General features: G+C 34.1%; 1 protein-coding gene across 1 annotated transcript in view; it reads right to left on the bottom strand.

The window, feature by feature from the left end:
• CWC27 (CWC27 spliceosome associated cyclophilin) overlaps nt 1-21,231 on the bottom strand; it is a 96,727-nt gene that overhangs the window by 21,615 nt on the left and 53,881 nt on the right. Inside the window, exon 11 of the mRNA XM_039709656.1 lies at nt 8,637-8,734. Within this exon, the coding sequence (XP_039565590.1) occupies nt 8,637-8,734 (98 nt within the window). The remainder of the gene's footprint in view (nt 1-8,636; nt 8,735-21,231) is intronic.

Genomic DNA, 21,231 nt, shown 5'->3' with positions numbered 1-21,231 from the left:
TACAGAAAAAGTTTCAGACTCCAAACTAAATGTCTTGCAACTCAAGTTTTCTATGAAGTTTGTAATTATATATCTAGACATAAAATACTAATTTACATATTTCTACAAATAAAATATATTATTTCCTTTTTATCTTAATTTCTGCATTGCAGTTGAACAACATTTAAACCCTTTCTACATTGTATTTAAAAGGTACCAGGGAAAGTAGTCAAACATACTTAATACCATTCAGAGCTAGGGTTTTCCAGTTGGTACGCTGGATATAATAATGAACAGAGTATGACAGGTACCAGCAAGACAAAGAAAGAAAAATCCATCTTCCAGAATGACCAAAATAGATAAATGAATACGCACACACATTTAGGGAAGATTAAACAGCTGCATGAATGAAATCAAATCTGCCATAAAATTTCATGCAGCATAATATCAGATGAACTGATGAGAATGGAAATTCAGAAAAAAACTACCACATATAATGAAAAAGCTCAGTATTTCCCCCTATTATGTCATCTATTCTACTAATTAAAAATATTTTTCTTAATTCAAGATGAACCCTTTGTCAAAATAATGCATTAGTTTTAGCAGAAATACATGTATCCAAAATGCTGACTGTCTGGAAACGACATAATGTTGTCTTTTACTACCATTTAGCCCCTAGATAAATAATTTGAAGTAGAAAACAATCTGCTTTCTTATAAAAAACAATCTCTCAGGTGACATTCAGCTAAATGAGTACTTTCAAGGGAATCACATTTACCCCATGATCAATATAACTGCCCTTAATGCAATATAATTGCTTATCTATGATAAGCAAAAGAACTGAGAAGAGTGCTCTTGAACATATTTGAAAATGCCAGTCACAAACTGGTGACAAACATTTAAACCTGAAATCCAACCTTTGATATACATATGCTGAATTTAAAGACGTGATCCTTAGTCAGACAGGTCTTTTGCCTAAAATGTAGTTTAAAATAGTGCAGCTCAAATACAATTCTTATACAAAAAGGGTAAAATTCCCCTGAAAGTCTGTGTCTATGTGTTTTTATCACACTCCTATGTGTGCCACTTACTGTTAACACAAGTAATTTAAATTTCAGTTAAAGACTTCTTTTGATATTATTGTTTCTTGGGTTTTTGCCTGTCAGAGGTTTTCTAATCCTCAACTTCATGCTCTCTGCCTCCTAGGAAAGCCTTTTCATAACTCAGACAAAAGATAATCAGATCCACTTGAACTAACTTCAGAGTGACTCAACCAAAAGAGCTGTGCCCTTGAACGCATCATATTTTTCCAACTTTCATTAAAATTATTTAAAAACATGCTTGTATTTCTTCACGAAGTCCTACAACCTGTCACACAACATTTAAAGCAAGCAACAAAACAGGAAGGACTTTCAAGAACCCCTAAGCCAAGATTATTTTAAAACTTTAAAGCTGCAATGATTACAAAACCAAAGAGTACTTTTTAATAGAAATTATATATTCAGTTTTTGATATGCAGGAATTATTTGATAAAATTCCTTTGTGTCTGAGTGGTAACTAGCAAGCAAGGAAAAAAGTCCAGAAGAGAGAGACTTGGTAGGAAGAAAATTTTTAAAATGTAAAAGTAGATTTCTGCCTACTACTTCATATCTCCCAGTCTGCAACCCAGATTCCCTGCAAGACTTTTGCAGCTGAATTGAAAATAAGAAGTATCACAAGATGCAGAAGCCAATTTAAGTTACAGGAATCTTGTTCCCTAGGAGGATCTCACCACAAACAAAATGTAAATAGCATGAAAGAAAGAATTTCTTGTTGAGTTTGAACAAGCTGTTGTATATAGCCCATTAGGAAGGAAGGTGAGGGGGAAAAAAAAAGAAAACAGATAACCTACCTTATTGAAAATACATTTCATGCTACTTTCAAAAGAATTATAAGTTGCTATTTATGTAAGCTAGCTTGAGTTACCACCAAGAAAGTCTTAATCTTACTGTGTCAAAATAATTTCTTTCAGGCTGATTCTTCTATCCTGAAATTACGGCCAATACATGCCAACATGATGATATAATTTAACCTAAAACTTTGGGTTTGGGACATGGTTTACAGTGATAGTCTGAAACTAAGGAGGAAATCCTGAAGTCTTTTAACCAGAAAGGAAGATATTAATTAAAAAAAGATATGAAAGACCTTATTTTGCTCACACTTAAAAAAGGAACAGTTCAAATTATGTCCGTTTTTAACTACCAAATAGAGGAAGTATAACAAAGACAAAACTTGATCCAAGGGCATTGAACTGAAATGACTGGATGGCTTAGGAATGATCAATTCCTAATAAGAAGTGAAGCAGAAAAGAAAGCTTAGTAATTTTAAGCTTAAATTCTAAAGCATCTGGTACATTTAACAACATAACAAACACGCAACAAAAGATGTACCAGAATTGTTCTGTTTTCAAAACTGCAATTTTTTCTTCCACTAAATGAAATCAAGAAATATGAGTTCTAATTCAGCTGCCTGTGGTAGATCAGAACAGCATGATCATTGCTTATGCTCATATTGATATTGCTCTTGAAGACTGGGCTCCATTGCTAGCACTGCAGGTAGTGTAACTTTGTCATAACAAGTCCACCAATTGTGGCACAGATAAGGTACAATTTGACAAAAATGCAGATCTGAGAGTATGCATGCAATTTTCCACAGCACAAACTTTTTAAAACAAACCTTGTAGTAATTACTTTTCTTGTAATTAGAATCCATATGAAATTCCACAGATTTTATTTCCTTTTAAGAGAGAGATAATGAAGCTGTACACTAAACACTCACAGAAAAATGAAGTGAATTTGGTTTGGTGAAAGTATTACCAGAAACATGCATGAAGGGTAGAAAAAATACATATTGTGACAGAGAAAAACATCCTGATTCTGAAGATTTAATGTAACTATAAAAAAGCAAGAGCCTATAGCATTGAAAAGGATCAACAAAAGACTTATGATTTTTCTTTGATTTTTTCTTTCATGAGCTAGCCTGAAGATATTTACACACACTTAAGTATTTTACACTACAAAACATTCTGGGTATGCTAAAGCAATCTCATTAACTATTGTAATGTCATTTTCATATGTAATCATGAGTTTATGCAAAACTGAGGTAAGATGAAGAATGTAACAAGAAGAATGTACAAAGATGCACATATAAAAAGGCATTCCTGTTTATTTAGCAGGGTTTGTGTATGCTTGAAATGTGTCGGGCCCATAAATTTTCCTCAGTATCCAAAATGTATTCTTTAGCAACTCAGATGACACATTTCATATGACAAAATACCTACTGGACAGAAATTCCAAAAAATGCATGGCATAGCTAGACTAAATACCAAAGCGTCAAAAAACCTCAAAAACTTCTTGTTTGAAGAGAAAGTAATTATGATTGAATGTTTTCGTGAATTAAAGTAAGAGATCTAAAACACATTCCTGTATTATTTCAGTACATTCCACTTTCAGCTCATCAATATACAGTTTATATTGCATTCTTTTGGAGTTGTAAGGGTATGCAGTACTCATTTAAAAATCTTACTGAGACTGAAATCTTAAAAAGAGAAATTGGTTTTGCTCCAAACCAAATAAAATCCTCACAAATTATATAAGAAATTCTAATATGCCATAATATTTGAGGAATTAAAATAGAATTCCTATCAGAAGTTGCAAATAGAGAACTTAGAAACATTTTTGATAATTAATAACCAAAACAAATAACTCACTTCTCTCAGAATTAAAAAAAAAATAAAATACAGCTTTAAATATTATGTATCTGAAACTTAAAATATAGTTTAGTGTAAAGTAGTGTAAAAATTAATATACCAGAAAAATGAAATAATTTTATGGTTGAGAGAGTTAGTAACATAATCTCCTGTATATTATTGATTAGGACTAGCTCCACTTATGTTTTTCTTAGGGTTTTTTTGCACCTTCAAGAACTGTTTAGTTAATGTTGCTATAGCTCTGGCCCACCTAAGATTCAAAAGAGCCATTGTTTGCCAAGAAGTTAGGTAAGAGTCAGAAAATATTTAGCGTCTGTGAACAATTGAAAAGATTTGCTTACAGAATGAGCTTCCATGGTTGGACTGATTACTAGATTTTCAGTTTGCTACAATGAAAAACGCAATAGTTCTAGAACAAACTTACTAGTTCATTCAGCAAACTCAAACAATAAAATCTTACAAGTAATTCCTAGAGGTTCAAAACACTTATCTGACAGACCAGAACAGATCTGCAAAACAGTATGAACTGCAAGTTTCTAGTAAATGTTTTCTGAACTTTGGTAGGCATATGGTCCTAGTCTAAAATACAGGTAATTTTTAAACGTTGGTGGATTTTGAGAACATAGTTAAGATTATTACTAAAATCAAAGGTGGTTTACAGTGAGGTTTTGTCCTCTTTTCTTCTGCAGACAGAGAGACAAACGGAAAAAAGTATTCACCTTAGCAGGAAGGGGACTGCACAGGGATGCTGGGTATTAGGGGATTAAATGTAAAAAAAATGTGAATGGTGGGAGAAAACAAAGTTTTGCAAAGACAATGGATACTTTGATACAATGCAGCTCTACTGTATAAACTGAAAAAATCTTCATACTTAATGCTGCAAAGTTCTCAAACCATCAAAATTTGGATTTTATTATTTTCAGTGTTCTGAAGGGTCCAAAACCCTATTAAAGTCCCAGACTTCAAGAAAGTATCTTTCCATGTAAGAGAGGGCTTAATTCCTTGAGTGCCCCTGACATTACCCAGACTTTAAAATAAAACAGAAATAAAATATAATGTTGCACTGGAATCCTCACTTGATTTGGACAATTTTCTAAATAATTTTATAAATTTTCATTTTTCACAATATAAACAAAGCAGAAAATGCCTCAGTACTACATGCCTCAGTACAATTCTTACTCTTGAATGTTGGTTTTTACTTTAGTTGTTAGGTTTCCCTATTCAGACAGTATTTTACAGCTTTTCTGTTTTCTCATGCATGACAATTAAATTTCATAGTCTACAGATTATTTGTCTATTTACAAAAAATGTTCTAATGAGAAAAACTAAAATATTACTTCCCAAATACTTCTACTGTTTAAAACCGTCATATAATTAACTGCATAGATGCTCTATGTCTGAAGCAGATTTCATTGAAGTACATTCCCAGGTTTACTCTACAGAACTTTGAAAATTCAAAAAGATATTTTTTTAATATTTGACCAAGTACTTCAAAATGCTGAACTAATTCAGCACTCATATGATAGTGTTTGATGTAATTTCTGGCATCACTACAACAAATGTCACATAAAAGAAAAACATCTTTTTTAAAGTAAGGTCTTGACAGCAGTCTGGCATAGTCAACAAGACTATTCACAAATTGGAAGACTGGTTATAATCAAACATGTATGATTTTTTTCTCTGACCTCTTGGAACAATGTAAACACTTAAATTTTCACTCTCCAGTATTTCTTAATTAATCTAATCTCCAAATACAGAAAAGTATTAGGTAAACATAATATGAACAAATTGAAGAAGTGATACTAAATGTGATGCCAATACTAATAAAGATCTGTGCTGTAGACTTAAAATAGATGTTTCATGCTGCAGACCCCTCCTTAGCATCCTCTCAGAACAAGACCCGACCTTGTCAAGTATGACCTAAGCCTTATTCTCACTGTTTTGTGATCTGCAGTGAAATTCTCCCACTATGGCTGCAAGGTCTGGCTGCAATGTAGTGTTAATTAATCAAACACAGAATCACACTGATGTGGTTACATAGCCTGTGAACTAACATTTTTTCCTAATGCAGCCAGCTCAAAGCATAGACAGACACAATGCAAGACACAAGGCACACCTGATACAGTATGACAACCCACTCCCCATCCCAAACTCCCCAAGAGGATAGGCAGAGAACAATGGAAAAATCTACTGCTACTTAAACATCAACTTCCTGACAGAAGTATTTCTAAAATATGTACAATTTCTTATACATAAACTAATTTGGAATAGGTAAACCATTATATGTTTAGAAGACTGTCTTCCATGTTGATAGCTCCACTGTACTGATTAAAATTCAGGCCAATAAATGTAAAATAACTAAATGCTTTTAACCTTGGAGCAAAATTACTCATTTGGTACAACACTTCTGTTACAGTTCATTACATTAAAGATAAAGTCTTTCTAAAGTCTATTCTATTATTCCTCAGTTGTAAATTCTGTTTCACAATAAAGGTATGCTTCATTCCTTTGACTTGAGATTTCACCCTCCCTATATAAATTACACTTACCTTGAAGTATCTCCTAATAAAGTTGTCCAAATGGTGTTCTGCTAGTTTTGGGCAGTTTTGTCCATTTTAATTGAATTGTTCATTATCCTTTTTGGTGGTACAATACTTGGAACTGACTGCAACAGTACAACCACACTTTTACAGGTACTGCATTTGTAGCAACAAATAAGTGACACACAACACAGTGATAGCCGCATCCGAGTGTAAATTCATGTTCAGTTCATTTTCTAGTATAAACTTGAAATATTTCACTACATTTTCATTAATAATTTTATTCTTCACTATTTGCCTCTCATTTAACATCCTTTTAATTTTGCCTTAAATTTTAGAACATGTTTATTTTTAAGATTTTTAGTTAGGTACTCCACTGACTAGGTCAATAATATTTCCTGCTATCCATCTTTCTCAACAGGTACTGGAAAAGACCCCTTCCTATCACTAAAAGGAAAGCCAAGATTATTCAAGATTATTTGTATCATTAGCCATAACCTGCAGATTTTCAACTGATTTATGGCCTGGCTGCTATTTATTTCAAAGAAAATAGAAGCCCCTCACCAACTTGGGTATATAAGCTCCCTTTGCTTGAATAGAAAGTATCCTTCCAAACTGTACCACAGAAGTAACTATTGCCCAAGTATTACTTTATTCTGTCACTGTAAAGGTGAATTTCCTCAACTTACAAAGTCCACCAATTGGCACAAAAACAGGGATAAGTTTAAGCAATAGTGTAAGAACTGCCATACATGGCACTATTCAAGATAATTTATCATGTATGTACAAAAGGACTACACTTTACCTTTGCTATACCTCTACTCACAGTTCTTTTTTATTTAACATGGCTAGTGACAGCATTCATTCTTTTGCCAGTGAGAGCTTATATTCTAGTGATTACTGGAACATTTTCAGAGTCAGCAATTTTTAACATTTGGTGCCAGATTTCATAAACAAAGTAATGATAATGCATTTTTTTACTTTGTCAAAATACTGATCAAGCTCACCTGTTATTCAAGAGAGTTCACAAATTTTTCTAAAAATTATGTTATACTTTCTACCACTATTGTAAATTGTGTGTTATCTGAATTTTGAAAAAAACAGCTTTATATTTTCTTTCATATTTCTATGGTATTGAGAACAGAATTAAGAATCCACTTTAAAAGTGTGTCTCACAACCCCACAGTGTTTAAAGACACTTTTTTGTTTCTTCAGTTTGGCTAATAAAGGGTGTTTCATCCTTCTGGAGTAAAATGTGCACTTTACATGCTATTATAAATGTAGCAATTTATACACATTTAAAAAGAAACAGAATATAAAACCTGCCTGACAGAGAAGAGGGCAGCTAAAGATCCCATTTTGTTAAGGTTTAAGGAAAATAAATATGGTAGTGACTTTGTGAATTTGAGTTCCATCAGTGTCTTATGATACACGAAAGTTTTGAGTTCAAAGTTACCCATCTGCATTTAAGAACCTTTCCAAGTCAGAAAGTCAAAAAGACCTTGCAAATTAAGAGGTCACAGCACGGATGTAACTAACAAATACTTAGAAGGAGAAATACTACCTGATTTGAGAACAAATGCTACCTATGTGAAGCGATACACGGAATAAATAGGCTCCACAACTTGACGTAGTTATGAAGTGGGTATGTATGTCAGTGCCCGGCACAAGCGAGATAGCTCTCGTGAAAACTTGTGCCCGGAGCTGCAGTCTGACCTACATCTTTATTCACAAAGGTGTTCCATATGCAATACATTGCACAACTTTTCCATGTATATTCAACCCCTGGGCCTGCCTGTCCTCGCCTCGTTTGCTAAAATAGGTACACGCCCTTCTGGGCATGTGTGGTTTGCTGTGGTGGTCGCATGGGGTCTTTTTGGTGGTCTCTGAGGCTGAAGGTTGTGGTCTTCCTCATGATTGAACTGTTCTCCTTTGTGCCTGCGCTTTAGGTCTTTTGGTGCTTATCTGAGTCCGTCTGTCAGTCCTGACTATCTTGGAGACAGAGGAGCCTCTTTATCTGGGTTCTTTGTATCCCTTGGTCTCCTCTGGTATTGTTCTTTATGCAAGAAGCTTCAAAAATTTGCATTTCCTGTGCCCTTTGTACTAAGGCAGAGGTTTCTTAAGTAAAAGGTTAAAATTCAACACATAATTTTAAATTCATTTTGTTAATTCAAGTAACTTCTAAAATTTCTATTTCATATGCAATTTCCTTACATACTGGCATCATTACATTGCTACCATCCCTAGGGAAAGAAAAAAAAAATCTACATTTCAACAATAGTCCACATTTAGGTACATTTATAAAACACAAAATCAAAAAACCTTTTAAAACCAGAATGTTAACTGGAGATCTACACAAAACCTCTTACCTTCTTTCTCTTTGGGTCTTAAAGCTCTTTCTTCTTTTTTGTGCTTTGCTTCCAGCAATTCTCGTTTCAGCTGTCGGGCTTCCTTCCGTAGCTCCTCACTGCAAAGAGAAACATTTACAAGAATATTATCTTCTGAGATGTACAACTACTCAGAAGAAACACAATCAAAGTTAATGGGCAGTAGAATGTTGATACAAAGGGAAGGTACAGACTCACTGATGCTAAGAACATGGCTTAAAAATCACTTAGGACCTCAGAAAGTCCATATTTTCATTACCAAGAACATTAAAAGACATCTTACTTTAAGACCCCATTAGAAATATGTTAAGGAAATGAATAATAGAACAAGGAATCCTCATTTGAATTTTAACATCTAATTAGCCATGAAAAGCACACGAAGAGAATCTGAAACTGAGGTACTTCCAAGTAAATATTGCATGTGTTATAAAATTCAGTTTGCTCAAGTAATAAATCTTAGTATTTTTCCTGGATTTTTTGGTGGGACAAGCAATGCAGTTGGTCAGTGAACAAAGACATGAGACGTATGTAAGCATATATTATTAGATATGAAAATTAATTTCATTCTACAAATACCTAATGGGATAACACTACAACTAGATAAAAGAAACTAATATATTCAAATCATTGTGCCAGTATCAAACAAAATATTTTTCTTCATAGAACCACAATTTTTAAGGGACCTGTGAAGATCAGACATTCCAGGTATCTTGTTCAACCGAGGGCCAAATACAGGAGGATGCCAAATACAGGAGGATGGGCCAAATACAGGAGGATGCCGAGAGTACCACACAGTCAGGTTTTGAATATCCAAAAAGTCTCTGGGCAACTACTTCTTAACCTCCCTCAATGCAAAAATAAGCTCTTCTGTAAATTGAATTTAAATTTTATTTCAGCTTATGCCAATTTGTGACCATCTAATGGTTACCTATGGAAAAGAACTGATAATTAATTCAAATTTTTCTGATGTTAGAATTTGTATTTTGCCCTTTAAAATTTTTTTAGTTTTAAATTAGGTTCTGGCTGATTTAAATTTCATCACAATAAACGGAACTGCAGAAATTATTACAATGCAGGAACGTGACATGCAAGCATTTTTTCCCTGCAGTTGTTTCATGTACCTTAAATTTCATCTGTAATACCACTACTGACTACACCCTTTTCTAAACAAAAGACTCGGAACTGTTGGGTGATGACTACTTTTGATTTTCATTGTCATTTGTATGTACACACAATCTGTACGCACAATATGTATGCACATTTGTATGTATGCACAAAAGCACTTGCAAAAAACACTAGCAAAGAAGACTATCACTGTAAAGTTATTCAGCCAACCACATCAGGAGGTCTTTCTTTTCAACAGCATGACAGAAGCCACACTAAGCAAGGTTAACAGCTTTTACAAAAAACTACAGTTCTAGTTTTCTACCTGAAAATAAAATCATAGGGGAAAAAGAGATAAAGAGAGATTTTTGATCCAAGTATCTCCATTGTTTTTCTATAAACTGGGGGTGAAACCATTAAAAAGCTGCATTACAATACTATTATCATATACTTCAACATTTTCTTATTGAAGTTGTACAGCAGGAACACCACGTACTAATAAAAAGTTGTATGTTTAAAATATTTAGAGGGACAGACAGTGACAGCAACACAGAGAGAGTGGGTTACAAGTGGCACTTGGGAATAACAGAGTCTAGCACATCAGAAGTTTCTTGTAAGGGGGACCCACTTACTCTTTCTCTTCGTTAGCTAAACACTATTGCAGCATGAACAATGAACTAGCAGCATGAACAATGAACTAGCAGCATGAACAATGAACAAGCTAGAAACTATTATTCAGCCCCCCCACACCCTCTTTTTCTCCAGTCAAAAGAGGTTTTTGTACAGAACACAGAAAATCTTTTCTTAGAAAGTCTAACTCCAAAATATTTCTTCAAGACCTTTCTATGATCAGTAGTAGGTCAATAAACAACTTTGATACTTGTCTCTTTACAGACTCCACACTTAGCATATTTTTTTATTTCTAGGTGACTTTGTCAAGTCAGGTTGGTGAGAAAGGCAGTAATTTCTTCTTTGCCTGGGTCTTTGCATGCGGTATATTTGCATTCAGGTTTCACTTAACATAGCTGTCAATTATGTAAGTGCCTCCTATCCTTGGAAAGTTTCTCTTGCTATAAAAGCACAGCTCTCTGCTCTGTCCTTGTCTCATTGCTCCCTTGATTCCACAGCTACAGCAGATTCTCCTCTTCCTTTTTCTTCCTGCTTCTTCTTCTTTTTCCAGGTTTCTGTAGCCTGGAAACTTCTACTCTCTGCATGCAGAGGTGCTGCCAGAGCAGATGTAACCCTCCTCTGCAGAAGACTGAAAAGGATCTAACCAAATGGTTCGTAACACCAGAATTTTAGATTCTGCTCAGAACAATAAAATGATTATATCCACAAAACTTATAGTGATATTTCATTTGAATTTCTGGTTCAGTTGTGCCTTGGTTTGATAGTTCTTACTCATAGTTCTACTCATAGTTCTTAACATCTGGAGTTCCTATCAGTTCACTGTGAACAGTGAACTGATAGGAACTCCATATGTTAAGAACTATGAGTACTTAGGTAACTTGTGCTGAAATCTAGTTATACCCTGAAGACACCATGTATGGTGACGGGATCAGCTTTCCTGGTAAACTATCTGAATACACAATCAAGAAACAGCTCTACATTTTTAATTATGGTCACCACTCTGGCTTCTCTTTAGCAGATTAATTAATACTCTTTAAAAAGAGCTCTTTTTAAAAGAGAAAATGTTCTCCTAACATTCAATTCAACCACTTCTGTCTAATCCAGAACTCCCTGCAGTATTTCCTTAGTCCTTCTGAAGATGGAATTCGGAATCAGAAATACTGATGGGTTTCAGCTTTCCAGCAAGTCTCTGCTGGTGGTGTACTCTGTTCCTAACTCAGAAAGGAACATAAGGTCAACATTGCACCAAACACTAATTTTCCACAATGACTCTCAATTCACCTCTTGGTCATTTCTTTCCAAAATGTCATTCAGCTGTTGTCTGTCCTGCAGCTACAATGTGCACTTTTGATTTCCAGCTGTAAAACATAGCATTTAATTACATTACCAAGGTATTTTTATTGTATTGCGCCAACTTAAGTATTAAATTCAAATTATTTGTAATATTCTGTTGACATGTACTCTATTAATTTCTAATGAGGACTTCTAAAAAATAAAAATAAGAATATCACCGGCTTTCAGTAAATGCTTGATACAAACCTACCTGTACTATAAACACTGCAGAAGTTCAGTTATTTTCTAAATCAAAGACTCAACACTTTCTGAACCTGTATCGTACAATTCCCTGCCTCCAGTTTTCCCAAAAGGCAATACAGTTATCTACTGCCTACAATATCACACTAACTTGCATTAATTTTACCTTTGGTAATTTCTTTTTCTTCTGAAGAGTATATGAAACCATTCTATTATACCTGGTTAGGAGTGAAGGAAGGCTAACTTGCCTCCGTTTCTCTGTATCATACCTATCATGATGAAATAGTAGTTCTGTTATTTGAATTCTTGTAGTTTTCTAACTTTCATTAAAATGAACACTAATAAACCAGAAAGCATTATGTTTTCACCAAAGTTCTTACACTTAAGTTAGCTAACCCTGTTATCTGAAAATGTTTAATCTTAAAAGATGGGGACAAAATGTTTGAGAACAGCCTTACTAAGAAGGACTGGGAGGTGCTCATGGATGAGAGCATGAATATGACCCATCAGTGTGCACTCTAAGCCCAGAAAGCCAGCTGTGTCCTGGGCTGCATCAAAAGCAGTGTGGCTTCCAGAGAGATGGAGGTTATCTTCTGCAGTTATCTTCTCAATAACATATCTTCCATGCTTCAATTTTCTGGTATGTATATATATAATTTTTCTTTTGTATTTTAGATCAGAATAATACTCAGTTAATAAGAAATAAAATCAGTTGAAAATTTAGCCAAATATTTTAGGTTAAATGGATAAAATTGCTTCTAAGTGCCATGTACTGAAGGTGTTTTTCTGAAAGTAATTAAAGGTCTTCTGAATTTACGAAGTAAATTTATTAAAAAAAAAAGAAGTTCTGTATTTGACTTCATTTTGGCAAAAGAAAAGAAACTGATTTCTGAAATAAACAGTAATTGTGACTTTGGTGTAAGTGACCATACAATCACACTTGTTATGCACAAGTCCCACACCATTCCTCCTTCTCTACATACATATGTAAGTCTCTTTGTACATGCAGGTTTCTGCACATATGTATATAAACCATAATGATCTGTATTTATATAAGCATACCAAGTCTCTAACAAATAAAATATATATTATGTATAGACACAAAGAAGACCTAGAGGGTCACAGTATGTTAATCAACTGTGATTTAGAGGAAAAAAAAAGGCTGCATATATTCAAAACTAATTCAGCTATTCCCATCCAGTGATGACAAATCTCAGAAGATGCTAAGATTCATCTGATGCTGTATTCCTATCAAAAAGTGCTGGAAAACTTTGCATTCTATGCATTTCCAAATTTACCCCAACTCCAGTCTAAACTTCCCTACAATTTGGAGTATTCACTACTCCCCTTCTAAACTCCATGTATGACCCTAGAGAGGCTCAAACTTTCTGAGGTTACCCTAGCACACAGTCATTCACTGATGGTGGTATAACCAATATTAAACAAGACCACAGTCTTTCAAGACAGAAATATTTAGGTGATGGCAAAACAATACCGATAGCCTCATAGTTAGAGCATTTACTGAGATAAATGTAAATTTATAATGGAGAGACTATTCAGAGACTAAACAACAGAAAAATCATGGCATCTTCATCACTGGGCCTGGAGTTTTTCTAGAATGCAAGACATGGTTGAAACAAGAATTAATTCAAGGAAGTGCTGTAGTAATGATTAAATTGTTATTTTTGATGGCATAGCATGTTATTTTCCCTTCTTCTTTTTTAGTATTATAATTACATTGCTTATATTTTTTAAAGACAATTTCCTTCCATTTGCTTTTGCTGTCTTCTCATTCAGTAAGAGTCAAACATCACAAGTAACATCAAAAAGAAAATTACTAACTGGTTATCCTTAAACAGTAACATTATTTAGGAAGTGTTCCAAGTAAGTATATCACAACAAAGAAAACAATCTAAAATACTCTTATGAATTTCAAAAGCAATTCTAGAATGTTGTCAATAATAAGTCAAGATTATTACCTAAGTTTAATTTTTACATGAGCAGAATTCTGTAACATCTTAATAAAATAAAATTATTAAAATTATCTAATAATTATTAAAATTATTAAAAATTATTAATTGTACTTCAACAATGCTCATGTTAATTTCATAGCAGAAGAGATGATTTTAATTCAGTTTAGATAAACTAAACAAAAACCAAGCTATAGTACAATATTATCCTTTCATCATGTAAACTAATAGCCTGGAAGGAAGTCCTGGATTCAATCCCCTCCTAATTACAGGCTGCCACATCTTTCCCCAAACGTATTAATTCCATTAAAAGCACATTTCATGTTCTTGTTCTTATATTTATTAATGATAATTTTCAACATCCATAATTTATATGGAAAGGTTATTCTAGAACTGACAATCAGGCACCTTAATAATACCAGAGGCAATGAGAAAGAAAACAGAAATCTCTGTTCAGATAACAGCTTTGTTTTCTGCTAGACACTCTTGAAAAATGCCTAATATTCTGTTTGAGAGTTCCAATTCTAAGTTAAAATACAAATAGTATTTTCAAATAGAGAACCCCAATGATAAAACAAAACAATATAAAATGTCATGTTTGCACAACTAGCTGACATGCAGAATGTGTGGAAGAATCAAGGTGAATGTTCTACTCTACACTGTCAGTTTTGAAGCCTTTTCTGATATTCCCCCTTCTGCTCCTTGGGGTATCTGCGAACATGCAATTCTTGGAATGAATAGCAAATTCCCCATTTGGCATGTACATCTAAGACTTTTCTAGGGTTCAAGAATCTTATTTTTGTCTGGATTGCATTACTATTCATCTCTGGTACTGCAAGACTTTTACAACTGTAAATATGAGAATAAAAATTATGGATTTGGAATATGCACTTTGTCTCCTTGCCAGCCTGGTTTTGCTGTAGAAGTCAGACACATATCTGTCTGCTTTCTGCAAATGGTCTATTGCAACTGTATCTCAAATAAGATGATCATATAAAAATGGTGGCAGACATATTCAGCAGATTTGACATTGGAAAACTGTAGACGAAACATTTTAATACAGCTGCTGGGTCCTGTATAGCTACCTGTGTTAACAGTAAGGCTGATAGTTAATGTCATGTTTGACTTTAGCAATAGTTGTTACAGTTTGCAATTAGTACTGCAATTCTGTGTAATGTAAAAAACTTATGCACTGAATTAATTTACGGATAAATCACCAGTATTTATATATATTACCTAGGAAAGATTTCAATGATGAAATCTAAAAGGACTGGCATGTTTATTAAAGACTACATGGTCAACTGTTACTGTCTTTTCACTACCATAAACCTGAGTGTAAATAGGTGCATCACATCACTAACACTTCAGAAAACTGGCACCCTATTTTAATTATATATACTGAACTGTAAGCTATGTGGTATGTCAGCAGTCCCAATACTGTACAGTGAATTCTCACAACTCAAACTGATGAAGAATGTTACCATTTGAATCTACTGGGAGAAACTCAGCAAACAACATGGCCTGTAAGCTGAACATGAAGTACAAACCTGTGCAAAAAATATACCAAAGCAGAGGCAATATATTTTATTATGGTTACGAACACAGATGTAGAAGCAAAAACCCTACAGGTTTCAGGGCACATGAGCTCTTCTTCAGCTAGCTTATTTTTCTTCCACAGTTTGCTTAATAAAAGGTATTAGCTTTCACTATAAACTTTCTTTGCTTACATTGTTCACCCACCAGTTACACTGCCAGAAAATGCAGATGTATGCATTAGGGTATGCATAGAAGCATATATATCATATACCACATATCATATATTAAGGCTGATTTTATGCACTATCTCGACCATATATGTTCACAGCAGATCGTGGAACAGACAGGAGACTCTAAGTTTTCTCAGTTTAAGACGAAAATGTAATTTTGCTTACCGCAAGATAATTAGCAACTGTTAAACAAAACAAGAAAAAGTGGAGACTAACAGCATCTCTCATCCAGACCAATGCTATATCTATCTGGATTGCAAATGCCTAGCTTAATGCTTGATAGAAGTAGGTTTGCGGTTTTTTTTTTCAGTAACACACCACATTGCAGAACTGTTGCAATTAAGAAGCTTTCCTATTACTCTGTCACTTCTGAATGATGGCCTATAGGAGGAATTTTTGGTTTTGTTCCTTACTGTATAATTCTATGACTCTTAAAACTTCACCCTAGTTCTATCATTCAAGCTTTTGAGATCATACCATTTTGCATTAGGGTATTCCTGTCTCATTAACATTACTTTCCAACTTTATAGTATTTACAAACTTTACCTTCTGTTAACAAACCGTGGTGGGTTTTTTTTTAGTATTTAAAGTATTACTGAAAACATTGAATTAGAACTAGCCTTAAATTTGACCCAAAACAATAGCTTTCAACATACTTTACATTCTCTTTTGACCAACTTCTTGCTTATTTTGCAGTTCTTCTTCTTTTTCTGTATTTCCCTCTCTTTAATTTTAACCATCTCCTCCAGACTAATCCCAAATAAATTTTGTCATGAATATGTAGCCTAGAGAAAAGCTTACCATGGTTCAGGAAACACTTATAGACTGGTCAATTTATCAGAATCTTTTTTAGTAAACCAATTAAACATGTTTTTTCTATTAGACAGTAATTAGCATCTTTAATATTCTTATTTTCAAATCTAGATCATTGTCTTATGTTGTTCTTGTATCTTAAGCAAACCAAATCTGTAACTCGATATGAAATCTTAGAAGTGTAGTTTTACCAGAAAAGTCAAGCAGGTTCTACAATCTTAGATAAAAGTAATAAACCCTTTAGAAGCAGCAAGGCTGTACACAAAAACAATCCCAAAAGCATTACTTGTAATGCAAAACTCATAAAAAAAGGGACCAGAAAGATAAGCAATTAATTAGTGAGACTAGCAAGCAGTAAAATAATTTTTAGAAGAATTTTGCCTCGGTAAATCTAAAGCTACAGCTGCCAGAATAGATTGTAAAAGATCTTATGTTAGAAAGTGTAGTAAAGAGGCGAAGATGAGTTTTAAAGAGGAAACAGCTGAAAGTTTAATGCTAAAATAATTGAATTAATTAAAACAAGAAAATTAAAAGGAGCAAGAGTTCATTAGGCCACATGGGATTAAAAGGAATAATAAAGTAAAATAAAATCACTGCTGATTGGATAAATGAACGATTTGTGTCAGCTTTCTCAAAAGAAGATTCTAGAGAGTAACTCTCCAAGAATTTGATCTGACTTGGAGATAATGATGAAACAAGAGCAGAGCGAGTACATCCTCAGAAACGAACTCAGAAATTCCTGTTTCACTAATTCCCCTTAAAACTAGTGTGGTACCAGATGACTAGGTAGTAACAACCACTGCATCTCTAGAACAAAAGGGATGACCAAGGACAGCACAGTGGACATCATGACAGCTTCTATTTGAAGTAACTAATCAAGTAATTAAGTAATAATCAACTTGAACAGTGAGACTCTAAATTTTCTCACTAATCCAGTAATTTCATTCAAACGTACTTGTGAAGGTGTGGATGAACAAAGTCATGGACAACAAGATGAACAGCTTTATATATTCAAAAAGCCTATACAATGTGCCTTTTAAAGAGAGAGAAAAGGGTGAAAAGTGGATTTAAAATAAAGCGCAGAGTGAAAAAAATTATCTAGACTATGACAAGAATAAGCAATTACATTGTTTATTTCAGTTTAACTAAATTAATTCTTCAAGTTAAATACTCTGAGTAAATGGAGTGAGATACATATAGAAGATCCAAAACTCAGCCAATCCCAGACAAAATATGGTGATTTCTCATGGTTTTAGTGGAGGAATAGAGAATGAAACAAGCAGGTTCTCAAAAACTCTAATAAAATTATCTTACAAAACTGAAGAATATCCTGCAGAGTGAAGTCCTTCTACTCCTTACAAGGACTGTTACTCCAAAGTAACAGAACAGGTTCATGAAAAAAGCATATGAACTTAACTAGTAACAGCACAATGAAGAACGCTACCAATCTGTAGTTGTGGAAAACTACAGAATAACAGAAAAGGCGCATTTATTAAGGAGAATAAAACAAGAATTATTACAATGGCTTTACAAGAGACAGCCAATATTACTCCATTTAGAATACTATAAATGAAACAGAATATCCTATGCCAAAATTACCAACACAGTAATACAGGAAACTCCAGAAAAGATGACCAAGATTATTCCCATCACGAAAAATCACCCCTGACCTGAAGATAAAGAAAAAAGGAATTACTTATTTCAGAAGAAGATGAGACAGACGAAAGATGAAAAAGTGTGGTAAAACCACAACTTACTGCAAACTTTTAATATCTAGGCAAGGAGCCACTCAGTAATATCTCAGTAATTAAAAGAAGACAAAATATTTTTCATTTTTCAGATGAGACCACAGTTTCTTTGCGATAAAAAAACCCCTTTCACATTATTAAAAGTATGTCTGACATTTACATGAAACCAGAACCATCTATTTAGAACAGTTAGTGCTAAAAATTAATTTCAGAAGAAATTGAATACTCTATGCTTTGAGACCACCTTATAACAAATCAGCATATAGGTATTGCTGATGGATTCCTTTCCCATTTCTCTGAGGCCAATAGTACTGGCCACTGGCCACACAGTTTCACTTGCAGATTCCTACATCATCAATAGAGACAAAGACACTTCAGACTACAGCATATGCCAAATGGAAATTTTTCTCTACAACTCTCACTCTGACTCTCCATTTTATGCAAAGTGTCATCAGTGCTTATGATTACTAGGCACCAAGATATTTGTATCAGCATCAGAGTCTTCAAAAGAATATAATACAAGGAACGATGGAAATAGCTTTCTATATATTCTACTAATACAATCTCGGTTATTTAAAACATCTAACTGGACAGATTAAACTAAGAACATAATATATGCCAATTATATATCACTATTTCTTGGAAACTGGATAAAACACTTGCTCTGAGTTTTGCCTGCTGTTTCCCAACATCTGATAAAAATTTTTAACAGATGGAAATGATTGCAAAGTGAACAGCACGCCCTTCATGTTCTCCATTCTGCTGATTTAATCACAAACTCACTGAATCTGATAGTAATGAAACAATAGACTTCTTGCTGATGAGATCACCAAATGGCTTCCATAAAAACCTATCAGGCACTGTAAAATATAGTCAATGCAGATATACAGATCTGTAGTAGATAATTTCTGATCTACCATATTACCTGTCGATACAAAACAGTAAATTCTATAATAGAAGCAATGTTAAATAAACAAATTTTATTTGTAATTACACTGAAGAACCATATTAAAAAAAGAATTTTGCCAAAAATCGTTCATACAGCTAGTGGCCTACAGACAGAGCACAGGGCCTACAGATTGTAGCAATCTTCCTTATTACAAAATGTCAACATTATTTCTGAGTGAGTCTGCTCTGCAGTCTCTATATAACTGGTATTTTAAAAACCCAAACCATGTTAATATGATTTGCTACTGCAGACTACAACTGGGAACGCTGACTACACAGTAGCTAGTAGTTCTAATAATGTAAAAAAGGCTTGAGATTAAGTATATATTGAGGTGCTCTCAGGATCAGTGCTGAAATGTCTGAAAGATCAGCTAAACATCCTACAGAACCTACCTAATGTATTCCTCCACAAGCAACTACTGATTTTTTTTTAATTAAGACTTGAAATGAATAGATATCTGAAGAGAAAATAATTTAATTTTTCCCAAATGTCAACTTTACATAAAATTGCTTTTTTTGTCCATAAAAATGTCATCAACTTAATGCCAGTTTAAAGACTGTCTGCAGAATGTTTCAAGTCTAGAAACAATCACTGAGCCTCACTCAAAACAAAAACCCCCTCCTTCTTCCAATAGTACTATTTGAGCCTCAAAGGATCCAACAGGGTGATTCATCCAGCCTGGGGTTCCTCCCTGGCTGCCCCCTCTTCTAGGAGCTCCTCTGATCCAGACAAGAGAGAGGAGACTGGAAAGAATTTTTCTGGCAGCAAGAAAAGAACCTAGCTGCAGCAACTGCTTTTCCCAAGCCCTCTTTTGTCACATGAAGGAACCACATGTACATGATGTGACAGGGCAGAGATGTAGGACACTACGAGAAAGTCAAAAGCCAGGATTTCCACTGTCAAAACAATTTATATCATACTTCTTCTGAGGAACTCCTGAAGACAGAGATTGCTAGGTACAGGCTGGATAAGATGCTCTGGTACAGCATCCTGCCCTTTGTTTCCCTTCCCCTATTTAAGGCAGAAAACAGAGACATACACAGTAAACACAGAACTTCAGGGAATTATCCTCCTGAGCTGCACAACAGAATGCAATAAAAATAAGCCAAGTAATATATTGTGAATTCTCTGTCTCTGAAAAAATTATGTAGCTCATTCCTTAGTCAAGCACTGTTAGCTCAGTTTACTCCTGCTTCTGTAACAGAACACAAGCTGGTTAAGAGGACCTTTTAAAATTCCCCGCCTTGATTTTATGACCTCCTCTATCTAAATAAGCTGACAGAAGGAGCAGATCAGTTTCAACTGGGATTTTGGTGAGAATGGGCCATCAAGTCCTTCTGACTGTCCAGTAAAAGAAGAGATCCTCATGTCAAAGTTTGTTTATAAGTCAGATTCTGGACATCAGAGACAGGATGTGATTAGAGATACTGGCTACAGACATTTTGTGTGGAAGGTGAATTATAATACAAAAGAAGATCTGAATGAGCCTAAAAAATACATCCAAACAAACAGAGGACAAAAATATCTTCAACAGAATGTGAGCTACAGGTGTTATTTGCTATTTTTCATATGACAAGGACTTGCGGGTATAAAATGAAACTGCAAACCAGCATATTTAAAGGAAATAAAAGAAAATATTGTCCACACTGCTAACAATTAAATTGAGGAATGTACTTCCACGAGACATCAAACAGATCAAAATCATGAACAGGTTCAAAGCAGCTACATGTAGTCACAAAAGAAAAATATACCACAGAAGATTAAACAGAAAAGGCCAAATGAACTTCTTGATTAAATAAGCCTTGAACTTCACATTGTTGGAAAAAAAAAAAGTTGCCCAGTAGTATTGTAGCACTACACTGCTTCTGCCCACCATGAGAGATAGGACATTCAGCTAAACAGATCTTTGATCTAATTTGGCATTCTTCAATCAGTTATGGTTTCTAAAACCTGACACATTATCTTGACTTAGTATCACACAAGCATGTAGTGATATCTGCCATACTAGACAGCTCCATGTCTGAAGGTTCATAAATGTATTTATTTTTTAAATGGATTTTAAGA

This window comes from Passer montanus, unplaced genomic scaffold, assembly GCF_014805655.1.
Source record: "Passer montanus isolate IOZ18808 unplaced genomic scaffold, ASM1480565v1 scaffold22, whole genome shotgun sequence".
NCBI classification, from domain to species: domain Eukaryota; kingdom Metazoa; phylum Chordata; class Aves; order Passeriformes; family Passeridae; genus Passer; species Passer montanus.
Note: the sequence above shows the minus strand (reverse complement) of the source record. Positions and strands in the feature narration are given on the sequence as shown.